The sequence below is a fragment of the Eumetopias jubatus genome, unplaced genomic scaffold, assembly GCF_037043125.1.
Source record: "Eumetopias jubatus isolate StellerSeaLion01/CBP00866 unplaced genomic scaffold, mEumJub1_p1.0 scaffold_6, whole genome shotgun sequence".
NCBI classification, from domain to species: domain Eukaryota; kingdom Metazoa; phylum Chordata; class Mammalia; order Carnivora; family Otariidae; genus Eumetopias; species Eumetopias jubatus.
Window position 1 is genome coordinate 28,595,754 of NW_028274812.1, and position 18,512 is coordinate 28,614,265.

The following is an 18,512-nucleotide window of genomic DNA, read 5'->3' on the forward strand; positions in this document are numbered from 1 at the left end:
TCTGAATATATACACACGATTAGAAGAATTTTCTTTGTGTTATAAAATTAAATTTCATTTATCATTTATTGTCTGCTAAAGTAGCATGTATTTGTATTTGCTCTTAAGGACTCTAAACTTAACACATTTTGACAACCTGTATTTATGGCAGTTCTCACAAAAGAATTTATACCCTTTTAACTTCTGATTTCAGAATAGAGTTAAAATTAGAAATTAGTTGAAATTTCATTAGAAAGTTGTTGATACTTATAGGCTTTGGACAGAGATGATTAATTTCTTGGTGATTTTAAACCAAATTTGCTTGAAATAAAATGTACCTTAGTGTGTTAGTACCCAAATTCAATTATTTATTAAATGGTCTCTTTGTGTTAGGTGCCTCCTGCATACATTGTCTTTCTTTAATTTCCACTGCAGCCTTGTGAGGTAGAACTGCTTTATCTTGAAGTCAGCAAGCATTTTGGGAGACCTGTCACGTGCCAGACCTTGTTGCAGGTGCTGGGACTCAGTGTGAACAGGCCAGGCCAGGTCCCTTCCCCCGAGGAGTTCTTCACTCAGGTGGCAGACCCAGCTCGTACAGCTGGAGTCCAAGCTTATGATTCTTCTGTGATCCCACGTGGTCTTCATGATTGTACATACAGGTGGTTGGCAGACAGCTCATCATGCACTCTTCCTCTTTCCTCATCTGCAATGTCAATATGACAAGAAAGCACCAGAGATACCTCACTTTCCTTTGCTGTTTTTTTCTTGCAAGACTAAAGATGAATTGAAATGATTTATTTGAAAAAAATTTTCTCTATAAACTCTAGAGGTTTTCAAAAGTAGCATGTTGGCATCTTGGGATTTGGTTTTATTTCCAAAGAGGCTATCCTAGTTTCTCTATGTCATGATTCCTTCTTAGTGAACTTTTCATGCTTTTTTCAAGATGCCCTAATTATATTTGATTGGAGAATAACCCTAATGGTTGCCTGTTAACCCCATTGCATTTTTTTTTAAATGTATTCAGACTTGTCTTTTTTTTTTTTTTTAAGATTTTATTTATTTATTTGACAGAGAGAGACACAGTGAGAGAGGGAACACAAGCAGGGGGAGTGGGAGAGGGAGAAGCAGGCTTTCCGCGGAGCAGGAAGCCCGATGCAGGGCCCGATCCCAGGACTCTGGGACCATGACCTGAGCCGAAGGCAGACGCTTAACGACTGAGCCACCCACGTGCCCCAACCCCATTGCATTTTTAACAGGTTGTCTTCACAAATGTTGTAACTCATGAAGACTTTATGTAGGCACAACCCCCCATGAGTCATCAGAATGAGCATTTTAGGATTTAAATTGCACCAACATGGGGTTTTTTGAGGGGCTGTTGCTATAGTTAATGCATGGCCAGGTTCCTTGTTTTTTTTTTGTTTGTTTTTACATCTTTCCCCTTCCTGGCTGTTCCCCTATTAATTCTTTCAATATTTATTATACAAATTATACATATTACAAAATATGATTTTGTACCTCAGCCCAAGAATCAACAAAAGCAAGAGGGAAGGTGCAACTTGCCAGTCATCCTATCTGTGTTTATCAACACTCATAATTAATCTGGTTTGAGTTAGTACTGCTAAATAGAGGCCTGAGGGATTATCTGTCTAACAAATATTCCTCTTTTCCCCCGTCCCATGTGTGGTTGAGGGCAGAATGGTGTTGCCAGTGCTCCAAAGAGAATCCTAGGGCAGGCAGGCAGATGAGCTTACAGATCTATCAGAAATCTCCAAGGCTGCCTATTACCAGCTTTGTAAATTTTGGCCCCTTTAATAAAGTTATTAATAACTTCTTCAGTTATCAGACTCTCTGGATCTCTGGCAGCTTTACTGAATTTGTGCCAGGCAAATGAAATAACACTTCCTTGGAATTATATTTCAGTTATTCCTTCATGTCAAGCTGAAACCATAAACTGCCACAAAGTTCCCTGAAACTCTGACCTGTATGAAGGTTTACAGGACTTTAAGTAACCCTGGCTTAGATTTTGGAGTCTGTCATCGATATTGTTGGCTTAAGCTGTACTACAGCGCTGAGCATTGAATGACGAGGTGGCATAATAACGTACAATTCACTGGGCTTCCATTCATGGAAATCCCTATCATTTTAAGTGCGGCTAGAACTAAACTGAGTTTAAAAATTATTTTTTATCACTTAAAGTGGTTCATGGTGATTTGCTCTGAGTCCTTCAGAAGATACTCACCATCAGCCTGATCAAGTCAGCTTACTGCTATCTTCATCAATTGCTTTGGTTTCAACGTTACATACTTTTTGCCCAAAGTCAATTTAGTGCAAGCAAAAATAATAACAACAGTGGTTTCCACCCTTACATTGTGCTGGGCACTGTTCTTAGTACTTTGCGTATATTAAGACATTTAATTCTCAGTGTAGTCTGTGAGGTACCTATTCTTATTCATGAGGAAACTGAAGCACAAAGAGTCTGTGGCCTGCCCAAGGTCACACAGCCAGTAAGTAGCAGAGCCAGAACATAAATTTAGGCATTCTGGCTCCTGGGGTTTGGGTTCGATACTAGAATAGTAGTAACTGTTTGTCCCATCTTCTTTGCTGTGTCCAGTGGTATCTGCATTTCCATGTATGACAAACTCTCCAGGAAATGGAGAACCAATGAGCAGCCCACATGCGGTCACCTCACACCAATCGACAGTGACTGTGGAGAGGTGAGTTAAACAACTGGGCCCTTTTTACTGATACACATGAGAGCAAAGCCCTAATCCCACCAGAACTTCCTAGGCCTGACGGAATTTCAAAGTTTTAACATTAAGATTCATTTTCATTTGGGTTCATTAATTTTTTGTAGAGCTAGTAATTCTGTAGTTAGAGAAAGGGAAAATATCTTTTTCTTGAGTCTTTAAATATGATGGTTAGGTTTGTGTGTGCCTATGAAAGAAAATTATAGGGAAGCATTTTATTTGTATATGTTTAACATGATCCAGACCATATTCACACCTTTAAGTGGCATATTTTCACCATACATAATATTCTTGTTTGTCACAGGTTTGTTCTACAGTAAAATAATTTGGATGCCAGTATTTCTGATACTGGTAGTAGGGCTTCTTACTGAAGAAACAAACAGTTGCTAACAACAGCCAAGAAAGAAGTGTGGGTTGAAAAAAGATTGCCTTTCTCTTCTTTGGTGTTAATATTGACAGGATCATAAGAACACTCTCAAAAATAAAAAATCAGGGTAATTCTAGCCTGTGCTTAAAAATCCAGTCATAGAGAACTTTTAGAAGTATTTGTTATACTGTTAAAAAATTTCACCTGTGATTTTTTTTTTTTAATTTACTTAGTTCTTTTATGAGTTTTCCTGTCTCTAATGCCAGAGTGTTTGCTGCATCAGAGAATTAAAGGTCTGATTTTTTTCTTAATCTAAAAACACACACTGCCCATTGTTTTATGGTATTGGCAGCAATGCAAAGATAAGTTCTTCTAAGAAGTCCATAGTCATAAGACATCCATTGGTATCTTTCTAGGACGGTAAAATCTTTTATTTTTCCCACTGTAATACCAAAGAAAAGAATTTTCCTGAGAGAGAGCTTATTAATAAGCTTTCAACCATGTTAAATGAATTTATTGTCATCACCTAAGATACATATTAAGTGATATTTTATGCTTTTAATTAGTTTGATTTTCAAATAAAATATTCATCCCCAACTGCTATAATTTATGATGTTCAGTTCACTGACTTCAAAAAAAGGAGACTTTTATGAGAGAATAAAAAGTATCACAGAGAGAACCCCATTATTATAAGGACCAGGTTTATTAAGTCACTGATAATTTTATCTGATGAATAACATTAGTTTACATTAGTGACTTTTTTCAGTGATAAAATCATCAAGTAATTAATCATTACCTAAAACATAATTTTACTATGTAAAATGAGATGGTAAAATTCTATTTCTGATTATTTATTTCACCCATTGCTTTTCTCTATTTAAACTGCCTTCAAACCTCAAATCTCTTTTCGTACTGTGTACCGTGAGGTCCCTTGGCTTTTACTTGGTACCGACACAATATTTATATACCCAGTTCAACCTAGTTCATTTGTCATCAGCCCTTGCCACATAAGCTGGTACAGTATGCTCTGAAATACTAATGTATAATGAAGCACTAAAACTCAGCTTTATGATAGTCAGCCATGTAGATGATCAGACTATTCTATTGGAGTTTTTTTTTTAATTTTTATCAGAATGAAAACATATATTTGTAAAAGTTCATATAGAGAATTGGACCCCATTTTGAGAAATACAATCCATTTCAGAATGACCCTGGCCTCTAGGGAATGTTTAATGTGCTGTTAAGTTTGTTCCCCATTGCATGATACACAGTTTATGATATGTAGCCTAAGAAACCCTGCTTCCCTCAATTATTTCTAAATTTCTCTTCCCTGAATTTATCCACACCAATCTTGAAACAATGTGTACTTCCACTTAGCATCATCTCTTTAGTAACAAAAAGCACTTTTTATTTTTCTTAGAGCTACCTATTTGCAGTTTCAAAGTTCAGACCGATGGTTGTCAGAAACTAGGTTTTAGGGAATAAGTCCTTTCTCACAATTTCCATACCTTTTGTAATTATATAGATTTTGTTTCTGTTCTCTTTTTGCTTTCATCTTATAAAGCGAGTATTCCTCCTACACTTTGTCTATCAGTCAGAGTCCAGTTGGGAGAGAGAAACCAGGCAAATTAATTTAAATAAGAAAGTTTAAGATCAAGAATAATTAACTATTACTTGGGATGGAAGTAACAACAGATTGCTAGTAAGAAGCAAAGAGAACTCAAGATTACAGGGTTAGCAGGTCTAAGGAATAGCCACATCCCTGAGCCGTCCCCAAGGAAGAGTGCCCTTCCCCAGGCTTCCATCCAGACCCTGTTGGAGAGGGTATGGCTGTGACCCACTGGATGGTGGAGAAGTTCTTTTATGAAAGAAACTTGGTGGTGGAACTTGCCAAATATCTACCCTCTAGAATGCTTAGGAGAGCTGTTCACTGGGAGGTGTCCCAGTAGAGGCACTCTATCTGCCACAGGTTGGCCCTGGAGAGGTGCTGGGGGCAGCACCTCCTCCTGCTGCAGGGGCTGGGTGCCGAGGCAGCCTCACGCACACCAGGAGCCAGACACTGGGAATGCCACGAGGGTGTGCTGCAGGAGCCTTCTGAGCAAGCACAACCAAACCAGGAAGCAGAATTTTCCTTGTGCCATGTCTCTCCTTAAATTATGAAGCTTAAAACCGTGCCAGCTGGCAAAGGAAAATTATTTAAAGGGCCCACATACAGTTTCAGAGCAAGATTGAAGGATGAAATTTGGAGCTGAGAGGCAAAAAAAAAAAAAAAAACCAAACCTGACAGGTTTACCTTACCTCTAAAAAGGCTCCTTCTGGGGCACCTGGGTGGCTCAGTTGGTTGAGCGACTGCCTTCAGCTCAGGTCATGATCCTTCAGTCCCGGGATCGAGTCCCACATCAGGCTCCCTGCCATCAGCGGGGAGTCTGCTTCTCCCTCTGACCCTCCCCTCTCTCATGCTCCCTCTCTCTATCTCATTCTCTCTCTCAAATAAATAAAATCTTTAAAAATAAATAAATAAAAAGGCTCCTTCTCCAGCTCTTTGTCATTTGAGTCCTATTTTCTAGAGATTTTTCAGCACAAGCGTGGGGTTGAGGAAGAAGAGCTTTAGAACCAGAGGTCCCAGGCTGGATTCCTAGTTTTATCTCTGAGAAATTCAGCGACTCTGGGATTAACCTATTTAAGTAAGATTTAGTTTTGTCGTCTGGACATGAAGAGGTCTTTCCCCCAAGGTACCGGAGGGTCCAGTGAAATATTGTCTGTGAAGGAGCTGTGAAAACTGTTTGTACTAGACAAATATTAGACATTATTTATCTTGATCCTTCTAAGGTGCAGTGTCCAGAAGACAAAGCACGCTGGTGTAGCTGCAGTGTAATGTTGTAGAAAAGTGCTTTTATGTTGTATCTGGTATTCCATCTTCTCCTGTCCTGCATTTTATTGGCCTCGTCTTTAACCATAAAAACATAAGGAATCAAGTGTCACCTGGATCCAGTTTATAGTGATTGCAAGATCTCTTACATCCATTGTCCCTGGTAGCTCTTCATCTTTTGAGGATGGTTCAGCTTACAGTGGTTCTCTAAACCCCACTGCCCTTTACATTGCTTACATTTTGAAGATTTTTTTTCCTGTTATCCTCAAGGACTTGCATTTCCCAGAATAATCATTATCTGGATACTTAAATTTTTCCTCCTGCTTATCTTCCAGATTACTATAACACTGCTGTTAGCACGGACCCCTGAGGCTATCTGCCACTCATACTCTTTCCACCTGGAGAAGGACCTGCTCATACTAACCTTTCATACCCTTCCCTGAAACAGTTTCCTGTTCACATTCCCTTTGCTTCAGTGGGGACTCACATTTTTAAACAGTTTCACTTCTGAAACCCTGTTAAAGATTTTTAAAGTTACAAATAAATCGCATCCATGGATGTTACCTTTTACCCCCAGTCTCAAGTCAACCTTGAATTACCAAGTCATTGTTTTTCACCTCAGTACGTTATGGTTAATGAAGCATTCCATAATCCTCGTGATCAAGTTCACATGTTTATTAAATACCCTACCGTGCACCCAGAGTAGAGGCATAGATCCTTCCAGCCTGCTTACTGTGAGTTAAGTCACTGATTGGCGATCCCCAGGGTCCCTTCTGAAGAACGTGAGATGGGTGATCCCCTGTGGAAATCCACCATGGCGAGTGCTGTAAGCACGTGGCAGAGTTTGTTTTCGCTAGAAAACGCCACTCCAAAGAATGAATACTTTTAGTTCAGAATCAGAGAAGTGAACTTTTTCTAATGCCTCAGTTACCTAATACATTGGTTTACCTTCTTTTCAGGAAAAATAAATGAGTGCCATGAGCTGGCTGACATTCTCCCCACACCCACCCCGGGGATATGTCAGCAAACTGCCTGGCAACACCCCGGGGAGACAGCATCTTCCTAGTATTTTCTAGCAGTGAGGACTAGCAGCAGTTCCTGGTGCCGAGAAACCCTACACCAGGAACACCCTGAACCTGACTTCAGCCCTGAGGGGCCTGAGTGACCTGTCTGGCCCCTGTGGTTTCTAGTGTTCTCAACCTTTGGTGTGCAATGCTTTTAAAGCCTAAAAGCAATTCTCCTTGCCCAACAGGCTCCCCACTGACAGTAGGTAGACTGAAGAGTGTTGGAGTTACCAAGAGTCTGGCCAGCTTTTGCAGATGCAAAGAAATATATGAGCCTGGGCAGGATGATTTCTTACTCTGAAAACCATTTTGGGTTCTTGAGAATGAGTATTTGTAGAGGGAGGAGCCCATAGAATGGAGGAGAGTATTTATTTGTGGATAAAAAACTTGCTTTGAAACAAGAAACAGAGGACACAGATGAATGTGTGAGTACAAGTGTGTATGGGGTGTGGAGGAGGGAAGATTATTTTAAGTTTCTCAGGTCCTTCTGATATATTCTCCCACCCCCAACAGAGAATCTGTTCTAGAAGTTAAAAACTTCTCATGGGCTACTGTCCTACCCTGCTAATAAGATGCCCTAGGCTAAGATCCTTCACTTTTAAGAGAATGATCCTTCACTCTTACGGGATATGTAGTAATTCTGGTTTTTGACCTAGTGGTTTTCCTTCAAATCTTAGGAGTTTATCATTGTTTTTAGTTTGCCCTAAAGGAAAAATAACATTCCCAAGCCCTTACCATTCAAACAGAAAGATGTATCACTTTTTTTCTTCTAAGATTTTGTTTATTTGATTGACAGAGACAGCGAGAGAGGGAACACAAGCAGGGAGGGTGGGAAAGGGAGAAGCAGGCTTCCCGCCGAGCAAGAAGCCCGATGTGGGGCTCAATCCCGGGACCCTTGGGATCATGACCCAACCCGAAGGCAGTCACTTAACCAACTGAGCCACCCAGGCGCCCCGAGATGTATCACTCTTAATTTTAAGGTTACTTGTAAAAAAAAATAATAAAAAATTAAAAAACAATAAAGGTACTTGCTATACCATGGTAACAAACATCAAGAAAGAATAAGGTCCTGGCTACAGTAAGCTGTATGGACTGTCAGATTCCCACCATGGTCTCAGCTCCTTCCCCAGGTAGATTTAATTTTATTTTTCATTTTATCTTTTAAGTAATCTCTACACCCAGTGTGGGGCTCGAACTCATGATCCTGAGTTCAAGAGTTGCATGCTTCTCCCACTGAGCCAGCCAGGTGGCCCCTCTAGGTAGATTTTAGCAAGCGAAGTGCACAGTCTTCAAGACACTTGCATCCAGCTTCAGCTGCCAGAGTATAGCCAAAGAAAAGAACCTCAGAAGCTGGTGATCTTACCCTGAGAGGACACACAGATGCATATTCCCTAACCCCAGTGACTTCAGTTTCAGTTTTATAGTTTCTGCTGGTCACAGTGTCTTCTGAACATTTAACAATTGGCCATCCAAAGCATACAGCACAATTCCTCTAATTGCTAACAAGTAAGAATGGGTGGAGAGGTCAGGTAGGAGTGGGAGGGGAAAATGAAGTCAACTGTTGACTCAAGTCTGGGTTGGCTTATCCATTAAAACTTGTTAGCACATGCAAGCCTGGAAGGTGACGGCAGTTGAGGTGGCCAAGGAACGGGGCTTGGAGATGCATTCCTCTTCTTTACCTTTTGCTGAAACTTCTACTGAAAATCACTTTGGGATGAGAACTAAAACCGTTTCCCTGGTTACAGAGAGCCCATCAGTGTTGGGAAAGAACCAGGAGGATGGGGGGTACCTAGGTGGCTCAGTCGGTTAAGCGTCTGCCTTCGGCTCAGGTCATGATCCCAGGACTTGGGGATCCAGCCCCTCATCGGGCTCCCTGCTCAGCAGGGAGTCTGCTTCTCCCTCTACCCCTTCCCCCTGCTCGTGATCTCTCTTCACGCGCTCTCTCTCTCTCTCTCAAATAAATAAATAAATAAATAAAATCTTTAAAAAAAAAAAGAATCAGGAGGATGGGTACGGTGGCTGATCCAATCACTTAGAACAGCGGGTGTCGGGCACGCACACGCATGCGCTCCCGCATCACTACTGTGATGCCAAGCCTCCTTGGTGAAATAAACCGCCATCATACTCTGAGTCTGTACACTGTTTTTATGTTATTTTTCACAGACTTTTACAAATAGTACTTTCAATGTGCTCTGCAATACCTTGTGAGACACTTAGGACAGATTTTTTTTTTCCTGGAGGAAAAGTTTAAGATTTTATTTATTTATTTGACAGAGAATGAGAGAGAGAGAGAGAGAGAGTGGAGACACACAAGCAGGCAGAGCGACAGGTAGAGGGAGAGGGAGAAGCAGGCTCCCCACTGAGCAGAGAGAGCCTGATGTGGGACTCGATCCCAGGACCCTGGGATCATGACCTGAGCTGAAGGCAGACGCTTAACCAACTGAGCCACCCAGGTGCCCAAGAAAAGTTTTAATTAACAAAAATATACCAAAATATCTAAATCAGAAATGCTTTAGAATATGTCCCGAAAATCATTATTTTTTGTGAATTAGGTAAACTATTTCTTCAACGGTAAAAAAGCAGTTTCCTCAAAATAAAAAGCAATGGAAAAATTGGATGTACATTAGCTTTATGTTACCATTTGGGAAGGAGACAGGAAAAGATGAATTGATTTTTGCTAAAGTTCAAGCAGTTGGCATTATAATTATACTACAGACCTGATTTTCTGATCTCTAGCCTCTTTCCATAGACCTATAGTTAAACATTCAACTGATGATCAGTATGTATTAGAAATTAAGACCTTCAAAATTTTTGCTTCATATGGTTACTCTTTTCCATTTGAAAATTTTAACTCTAGAATTTTGTCAAATAGGGTTTTCTTTGATACACGAACTGAGCACTGAACAAAATACGAAGCTTGCAAATATATGTTTATTGCTGCACTCAGATAAAGTGAATCTAGCATTCATTTATATTGTTTCTGCTGCATTGTAAAGCATAATAATGAACATATAAAAGGCTTTCAGTTTGGTTATGGAGCTTCTAAAGAGAGGGAAAAACCTAAGAGAAACTGTAAGTAGAAAATTAATGATTTGGTGGCCAATTAAATGTACCTCAAAAATAAATCCAAGATATTAAGCATGAATTAATGAGAAGCAAGTTGGGATCAGAGGCAGATTTAAGGGGTAAAGATAAGGTTGGTCTTAAACAATAGACCTGTAAAAAACGTGCACGTTTTAGTAAGCTAGAGGTACCCAGGAAAGGCTAGCATTTGAATAGCCAGGTACTATACAAAACGGCATAATGAACAGAACACATCACCAGAGATCAGGAGAGTATACATTCAGTTTGAACTATGTCTCAGTTGTTCTGTGACTCTACAGATTGTCCCCACACCCCCACATTTCAGTCCCCTCATCTTTGAAGTAAAGGACCTAATAAGGGCTACTGTTTATCAAACAAAGGTGTGTGAAAATGCCTGTGGTAGTAATTGTTATATGTGTGTTGAAAATAATGATCTATTCTAACTGATAACTTGTTCCATTTGATGAATTTTTTATAACAAAAAGATGTTTAAAAAATAAGTGTAAAATTGCAAATATGTCAAAATTCACCACTTTTGTGAATGATATGGTCAATCAGTGTTAACGTTTGATTCTAAAATTCTTTTTTTTTTTTTTTTTTTTTAAGATTTTATTTATTTATTTGAGAGAGAGAGAATGAGAGATAAATGGGGGTGCCTGGGTGGCTCAGTCGTTAAGCATCTGCCTTCGGCTCAGGTCATGATCCTAGGGTCCTGGGATCGAGCCCCACATCGGGCTCCCTGCTTGGCAGGAGGCCTGCTTCTCCCTCTCCCACTCCCCCTGCTTGTGTTCCCTCTCTTGCTGTGTCTCTCTCTGTCAAATAAATAAAATCTTTAAAATAAATAAAATGAATAAAATAAAATTCTAAAATGACTATTACAAAATAGTTTTTGGTTGTTTTAAAAATGTTTTTTCCAGTTTTAATGCTAACTCCTTTCAATTTTGATTTTTCATATTCCCTAGTACTCCCAATTTGGAAAAACAACCAAGTGAAAATGGAGTATCTGTTCAGAATGAAAATTTCGAGGAAATTATAAACTTACCCATTGGATCTAAACCATCCAGATTAGATGTCGCCAACAGTGAGAGCCCAGAAATTCCTTTGAATCCAATTCTGGCCTTTGATGATGAAGGGACACTTGGGCCCCTGCCTCAGGTAGATGGTGTTCAAACACAACAGACAGCAGGTAAGCTTGCCTCGAGCTCCCTTCGGTAACCACATGAGAGAACGAACCTTGTGCAGTGTGACTGGGGCAGCTTTGTTCTTCCAGGGACCATGTGGAAAAGATTGTATAAGGATCACAGAAGTTGAATTTTGAGTTGGATTGGGCAAATTCTAGGGCCCCTCCTATTCCCCCAACTAGGTGTACAAATCCAGTCTGCATCACCCACTGGATGTCCATCACCTTCTCCTCACAGAGCAGTCCTCACTGCCCAGAAACACTCATTGTCAGAACATTCCTCATATAAAGACAAGCATTTAATGCCCCATCATAACCTAGGGACCCTCAGGCCTAGTTCTGCTCCCTGGTGTTTGTTTCATCTTTCCTAGCTCTTCACATATATGAAGACTGCCATCACGTTCTCCCATTTTTCTCTTGTTCAGGTTTAGCAGCTTAGATGATACACTATTGTCTCTTTTAAATGTAATAAGACAGTTAGAATTTAGATAATGAGACCCATATTCAGAACTAGGAGAATATGAACCCAGTGGTCTTCTGTCCTTTGTTGAGTGCCTGTTGCTGTTGTTGAAACGACCAGCGACTCTCTCATACCGTCTCTGGGACTCACCCTTGACCTGAAGTCTTTGTGCAAAAAGACCAATAGCTTTGTGTGACCCAGAGAAATAAGGAGCAACATCAAAAGTTACCAACTCAAGGGTCACAACAGCTCAACAGCACAATCTCATCAGTCTCAGAATTAGGTGGAGTAATCTCAGCTCTGATTCTTTTCAAACCTCTTTGAGTTCTGTCAAGTTTCTCTTCCCAGCAGATCACTTTCATGTATGGACCAGCATCTCTTTATACTATTATGAACAGAGCTGGCCAAATTCAGCATGTTTAAACGGAGTCAGTGCAGAATTATTTGTGGTCAAGTTGTTTTGTCTTTCAGATTTCCATCTGTGAACTTGCAACTCCTATTTTCCACTATAATTGGCTGGAAAAGCCAGTGTTGAAGCACCTGTCCAAATGAAGCTAGCCTTTTTTCCTTCTCTAATAGACTGACCTTGGGAGTCTAACTTCACTTTACGATCCCCTTCTCTAGATCGTAGAAGGAAGCTATACGGCCTGTCCCAGGTCTGACATCCTCATTCTTAAGACTCTGGGAATAATCTGATGATTTGTATGTTAGTGGAAACACTCCTGGTGCAGCTCCCTACCTCGTCATGTTGCAGATTCACAGAGAGGCGGGGGACACCCAGATGACCTTCAGTGTCACATAACAGGCCTTATTAACTCACCTTTTGATTTACCTGTCATTCCATTCTCACTGTTACTGCCCTTCTGTAACTTCTGTAGGAACAGAGTCAAGTGTCTGTGATCTTGAGCGGTATAAGGGTTCTTTTGGGGTCATGACTGTTTTTCAACAAACATTTACTTAGCTCTATGTTTGGAACCTGAAGCATTAGGTGCTGAGGATACAAGACCAATGAACATAAGTCTCTAACATAAAAGGAGAGTACAACTAATGTATGTCATTTAGAAAAGTAAATGATATGGCCTAAGTTGAAGGTAAAGAAAAGGACATGTGTTTTCCTGCTAGTGGTAGAATTCATTAAAATACAAGATTCTGATGAAATCACCTATTCTTATATATGTATAGACAATGTATAGAAAAGCATGACAAAGTTTCAGAAATGTAAGATATTACCGTAGTATTCTTGAAACAAAATGTTAGATAAATATTAATCTGTTCTTTTTTCTGTCTCCTAATATAGAAGTTATATGAGCATTTCTTCTGAAGAACCAAAGCAGAAATTTAAAAAGAATTTCTACAATTAATGGAATTCCTTCCATGCTATAAAGGAGCATTCCCCTCCTCCAGTTTTCTAAAGGTTCCTTGACCATCATTTTGAAAAGACTTTATTAAAACCAGCTAAAGACAACAGACTGGATAGCTTTTCTAATAATTTTCGCCAATAGAGAAAAAAATGTTCCTTATTCTTCAGTACTTTTAAAATGGCTTTTTCCAGTGTGCTCCTTCTTAGCAAATCAATATTTTTCTGCGTTCTCTAAAAGATGAGAGCATTTGGCTATTAAAAAAAAATGGGCTGACTGGGCATGATTTTTCATATAAATGTGTTGGTCTTTTAAAAGCTAACATAAAATTGGCACAAAAAATTTACCTTTACAATATAATACTTGAAAAATAAGTACCTCTTTGTTCTACAAGTAGAGTGAATAGGAGAGGTGTTTAAATTAAGCCTGTTTAAATATTACTGCAAAGAGTTCTATTTGTAGAAGCAAACTATAGGCAGATTACCAGGTTCTTGTAAATGCAATTTGTACATGGACATTCTGCAAACCCAGCTGTCACATTCTTGCATCTCTTTTTGCAAAAGCATACTAAACAGTTTTAAAATGTGAAAAAGAAACATTATTTTTTCAGAGCAAGGAAATAGACTGTCCTCTTAAATAATGTATAAAGTTTTTCCAGATAAACTAATCAAATAAATTAGAACAACGTGACAACATTGCAAACTTTGATTTACTGGATGCATTCCTTATGTTACCATGAGAGAATGTTCGTGATGATTCAGGGCTGTTTCTGACGTCTGTACATTGCTGCTGTCCCCAGTGATGGTGGGACTTACCTTTGCCTTACCTGATCACAAATTATGGGGAGGGGGGAGTAAAGATTTACTATTTCTTTAAATAAAAAAAGAATTTGGTTTTGCTCGTTTAAGAGCAAAGAAGACCTGATGGAATGTTGACTATGTTTGGCACACAGAGCACTGTGCAGGACACCTTCACAAACCTCCTCCTTCTGCGTGGTACCCATCAGCTCTGACTTTTCACTCTTCACTTTTACTGCTGAGCTTAGCTGTGCAAACTCGCACTTTCATTTGCTAATATAATTCAATTTTATTTTACCATTTTAGAAACTAGTAATAACTAAATATTAAAGGAGAAGGGGCTCTGAAGGAACACTTTTTTTTTTGTGGAGTGTTTGGAAAGGTAAACGTCTAGCAGTATAATATGTTGGTTTTATTAAAAGAGGGATTGGTTAATCTATATTGAATGAGAAACTATTCATTTATTAAAATCCAAGCTATAGTAACAGCTGTAATTTGTGAAAACATTAATTTGGGGGTTTTCCCTATTCTCAGTTGTCCATGTACGCATAGTCATATTAAAAAAAATCTGTTCAACAAAGTTGTTTTATTTGTTTAAGTCGATCTAGCACGAAACACCAAATAAAAATGTGTTTGACATAGTTTTACTTTTAGGTTTCTCATGTGTTACAACTTTACTCCGATTGAGTCTTGAGTTTTCAAATTGCCCTTCATTCAATCTCAGTGACATTTCCCCAGCTTCCTCTGAACGGAAATATAGAATAGGTTTATTTAGAACAATAGTTCTATTTTGGCTAGGTTTTCTTGGTTTCATTTATATTTTTGAATTTGAGCCATCATTAACAAACTGAAAGCCTTCCAAGTAATCAAGTTTTAATTAAAAGTGATATAAAGTTAACTATAATTTATTTTTTTTAAGATTTTATTAGAGAGCAAGAGAGAACATGAGCAGGGAGAGGGGTTAGAGAGAGGGAGAAGCAGACTCCCTGCTGAGCAGGGAGCAGGGAGCAGGATGAGAGGCTTGATCCCAGGACGCTGGGATCATGACCTGAGCCAAAGGCAGATGCTTAACCGACTGAACCAGCCAGGCACACGTAAAATTAACTATATTTTAAAAACAACATTACCAGAGGATGACCTGGACCTTTACAATGGCTTGATTGCCTTCTCTCCAGCTCCTAAATGTCAGTATTCACCCGCTGATCATAAAGAGATCTTTAGTAGGTACTACATCAAGGGCAGTGCTCAGGGATCAGATACGATCCTCAGCATGGAATGAGGGTGGATGGGCTTTTAGTTTCTTTTTCACACCATTGTAGGCTGTCTAGGCCAATGTAGTCACCAATCACAAGTTCATCCGGTAGAAGAGTGGCCTGCTTTTCCTGGAAGTGGTAAGGCCAGATGTCTCCTCTTGCCTAACCTTGTTCCCTGGTGGTATATTACCATAAAAGCAAATCTAAAACAGAGTTCTTTCACATGAACATGTTTATGTTTATTAGCAAGCAGGGCCTTTGGCAAGCTTGGATAAGTTCCTTCTCTGCTCATAATCCCACAGATGCCTCGACCAAAAGATTCACAGTAAAGCAGAAGCAGGGATATTCTGAAGGCAGAAGTAACTAACCTGATTGAAACAGGCAATGCAATCTTCAATGTGTGGGGTTGGGGGAAAGATGGTACGGGAGCAAAGAGCTCTAGAGCTGAAGTACTAATCACAAGTCTTAAACTTGCAGGGTCTGCCATATTCTTATACCTTGTTCGATGTATTTTGCCTCTATCTTTCTAGGCAACCACTTACCTTTCAAGTTCCATTCACTAATAAAAAATTACCTCCCTTATGCTGATTAACACTGATGTAGATTTAGATGACAATATTTAAAGCACCCAGCCACCAGATTGGAGTCCTTCAAATGCTATCTGACCTAGCCCCAGGGTAAGACTAAAATTACATGGACATGTACATCACAAAGTTGATACTAAAGCATTTTGTATTTAAATTATTGCATATTAAAATATAACACACCAATAAATTCTCCCATCTTTTGCATTTTTTTAAAGATTTTATTGAGAGAGAGCACAAGCTGGGGGGAGGGACAGAAGGACAAGCAGACCCCCCACTAAGCGCAGAGCCAGACACGGGGCTCGATCCTAGGACCCTGAGATCATGACCTGAGCCAAAGTCCGCTGCTTCACTGACTGAGCCACCCAGGTGCCTCTTACATTTTCTTGATGGATGGAAATTTGACTCTTGGCCTACATTCAATTGTGCATAGCACATGAAAAGGCATGATGAAATGGCCATCAGATCAAGTTACGAAAAGCAATTAAAAAACTTCTAAAGATGCTCTTCAAAAAAATTTCATGCCCCCGCCCAACTCCTGTTGTTACTCAGCAGACACCGACACCCGCTCAGAAGTACTCAAGATTGTCATTTTGTTACATCCTTTGGTACCTCATTAGTTTGGGGGAGAAACTCCAAAGACCTTGCAAGAAGAGAGAGAAAGGGAGCAGCATGTGAATAGAAGGTGCAATTTTAATTTGTTAAAAATTGCCAGTCAGGGAGGGATTTTCTTTCAGAGACTTTTATAGGAACCAAGTGGATGGAAGTGGGAAGGAAATATGAACAGGTAATGAAATAAATATGTGCTTTGTACAGAAATGTGAAAGCTATCAAAATGTTACATAAACATGCACATAAGACTCACGAAATGTGTTCAGTTGGTCTCTACATTTTGCAATTTTTATATCGAAATGCTTATTTTACACTTGTAAAGAAATTTTAGTTACAAAAGAGCATGGCAGATCATTTCCAAATAGTATTTTTTAACCAACAAATTTTTTAGAACATTAATTTGGGGAATTATTATAAACACAATGACCCACCAGTTGCTGTCTTGTACATAAAGTATTCCAAATGTAAGTCTCCTATTGGATAGTAAGATAATACATTAAGAGTGGAGATAGAGGAAATACAAGGCCAAAAATCTTTTCTGATGGAAAAATAATCTATTGCTCATGTTCTTAACAGGAAAGAATGAAATGGAAACCTAGCATAGTTTAAAAACTAGAAATGTACTAGAGATGGAAACGGTATTCTATCCTGCAGGCCTCCCCGTCACTATGTTGACTTCTGGGTTTCCTGCCAATCATGACTGATACCACCGTCTTCTTAACTCTTTGAATCAGTCCAGAAAAAGGTTCATATTTTCTTCAGATGTCTCTTCTAGGCTAGGAGTGCACGCAGATATGTTTGCATTTCACTCCACCTAAGGGAGCCTGCTTCTCGGAGCCAAGCCAGCTGTTCTTGGCTCAGCCCCAGTTAGAGAAGGAAGCCAGCTGTCCAGTAAGGGGCTGTCCTCAATGTCCCCGCTGCCCATCTATGCATCTGCTACCTAACAGATCTCAGCACTTGGCTGATTCTGCTCTGTGGTGACATCTTCCGCCGGGCTACAACTGATCCTTTGATCCATGGTGCAGGTTCTCAATAATGCGACTCAAAATCCCAGCCCTTACAGAAACTACAAAAGCCACCCTGAGACAGGTCACTCTGTCCAGAGTCGCCTGCAAGAATTTATGTCAAAGATAAAGCCCAGGCACTAAAGTAATAAAGGACAGATTTTATTCAATAATATACTGTTATAATGGGGGGGAGGGGGGAATCCAGGTACAGTGCACCCAACTTTGTGCAGAGGTAACTGAGCATTTTAAAAGGAGAATAAGGGGGCGATCTTGCTGGCTAGAGACAGGTGTCCCCTTCCTCCCTCACCGCTCCATGTGTGTCCCTCCCAAAGCTGTGTACTCGGTCTAAGAGGACAACCTTCCTAATAAAGGAGGACATTCTCTGGTCAAGGGTATATGAGTAGCTGTGCTCCCTGCTAGAATCTCCAAACAAGCTCTCAAGGTCCATTTGTAGGACAACATAGGGTAGTCAAGCTTCTAAGACTCCAGACAAATCCAAACAAAATTTTGCATGTGGCAGTCTGCCTTTCTTTTACAAAAAAAAGAAAAAAGAAAAAGAAAAGGAGAATGAGGGGCTAAGCACGGCTCAGAGTCAGGGAAGTCAAAAATGAACAAAAGGCTGGAAGGGGGATGTTGGTCCATGTGAAACCCATCTGGGGGTTTTATTGAAGTTGGATTCCTATCCTGCCACAGAGGCTGGGAGATGGGCCCTACTTTCAGTTATTGGCTAGAATCAACAGTGTGTTTCTCACCTTTGCCTTTGCTTGTGCTGTTCCCTCTGCATGGAATGACCTGCAGGAATGCCCTTCAGAAAACCTGGAGTCAGATCTTAACTTCAGTGTCCTCATTTGTAAAATGCTGATAATACCATGTACCTCATATAAATGTTTAGAGGATTACACGTGATCCAGAATGTAAAGACCTTAGCACTAATAACAAGCTCATCCTTCAGTATTCCACCTGTGGAATATTCCACTTCCTTCAAGAAGCCTACTTTCTGTATGAATACCTACCATTTGCATCGACATGAATGGAACAGGAGGGGATCATGCTAAGTGAAATAAGTCAATCAGGGAAAGAATTATATGGTTTCAATCATGTGTGGCATATAAGGAATAGCTCGGAGGACCACAGGGGAAGGGAGGGAAAAC

The 18,512-nt window shown here is 39.8% G+C and overlaps 1 protein-coding gene across 2 annotated transcripts in view; it reads left to right on the forward strand.

Moving 5' to 3' along the window:
* MAP7 (microtubule associated protein 7) overlaps nucleotides 1-14,487 on the forward strand; it is a 169,125-nt gene extending 154,638 nt beyond the window's left edge. For both annotated transcript variants that reach the window (XM_088024246.1, XM_028121462.2), the window contains exons 16-18: nucleotides 2,591-2,693; nucleotides 11,073-11,296; nucleotides 13,048-14,487. In XM_088024246.1, coding sequence (XP_087880372.1) covers nucleotides 2,591-2,693; nucleotides 11,073-11,296; nucleotides 13,048-13,058 — 338 coding nt within the window. In that variant the 3' untranslated portion in view covers nucleotides 13,059-14,487. The remainder of the gene's footprint in view (nucleotides 1-2,590; nucleotides 2,694-11,072; nucleotides 11,297-13,047) is intronic.
* The last annotated feature ends 4,025 nt before the right edge of the window (nucleotides 14,488-18,512 follow it).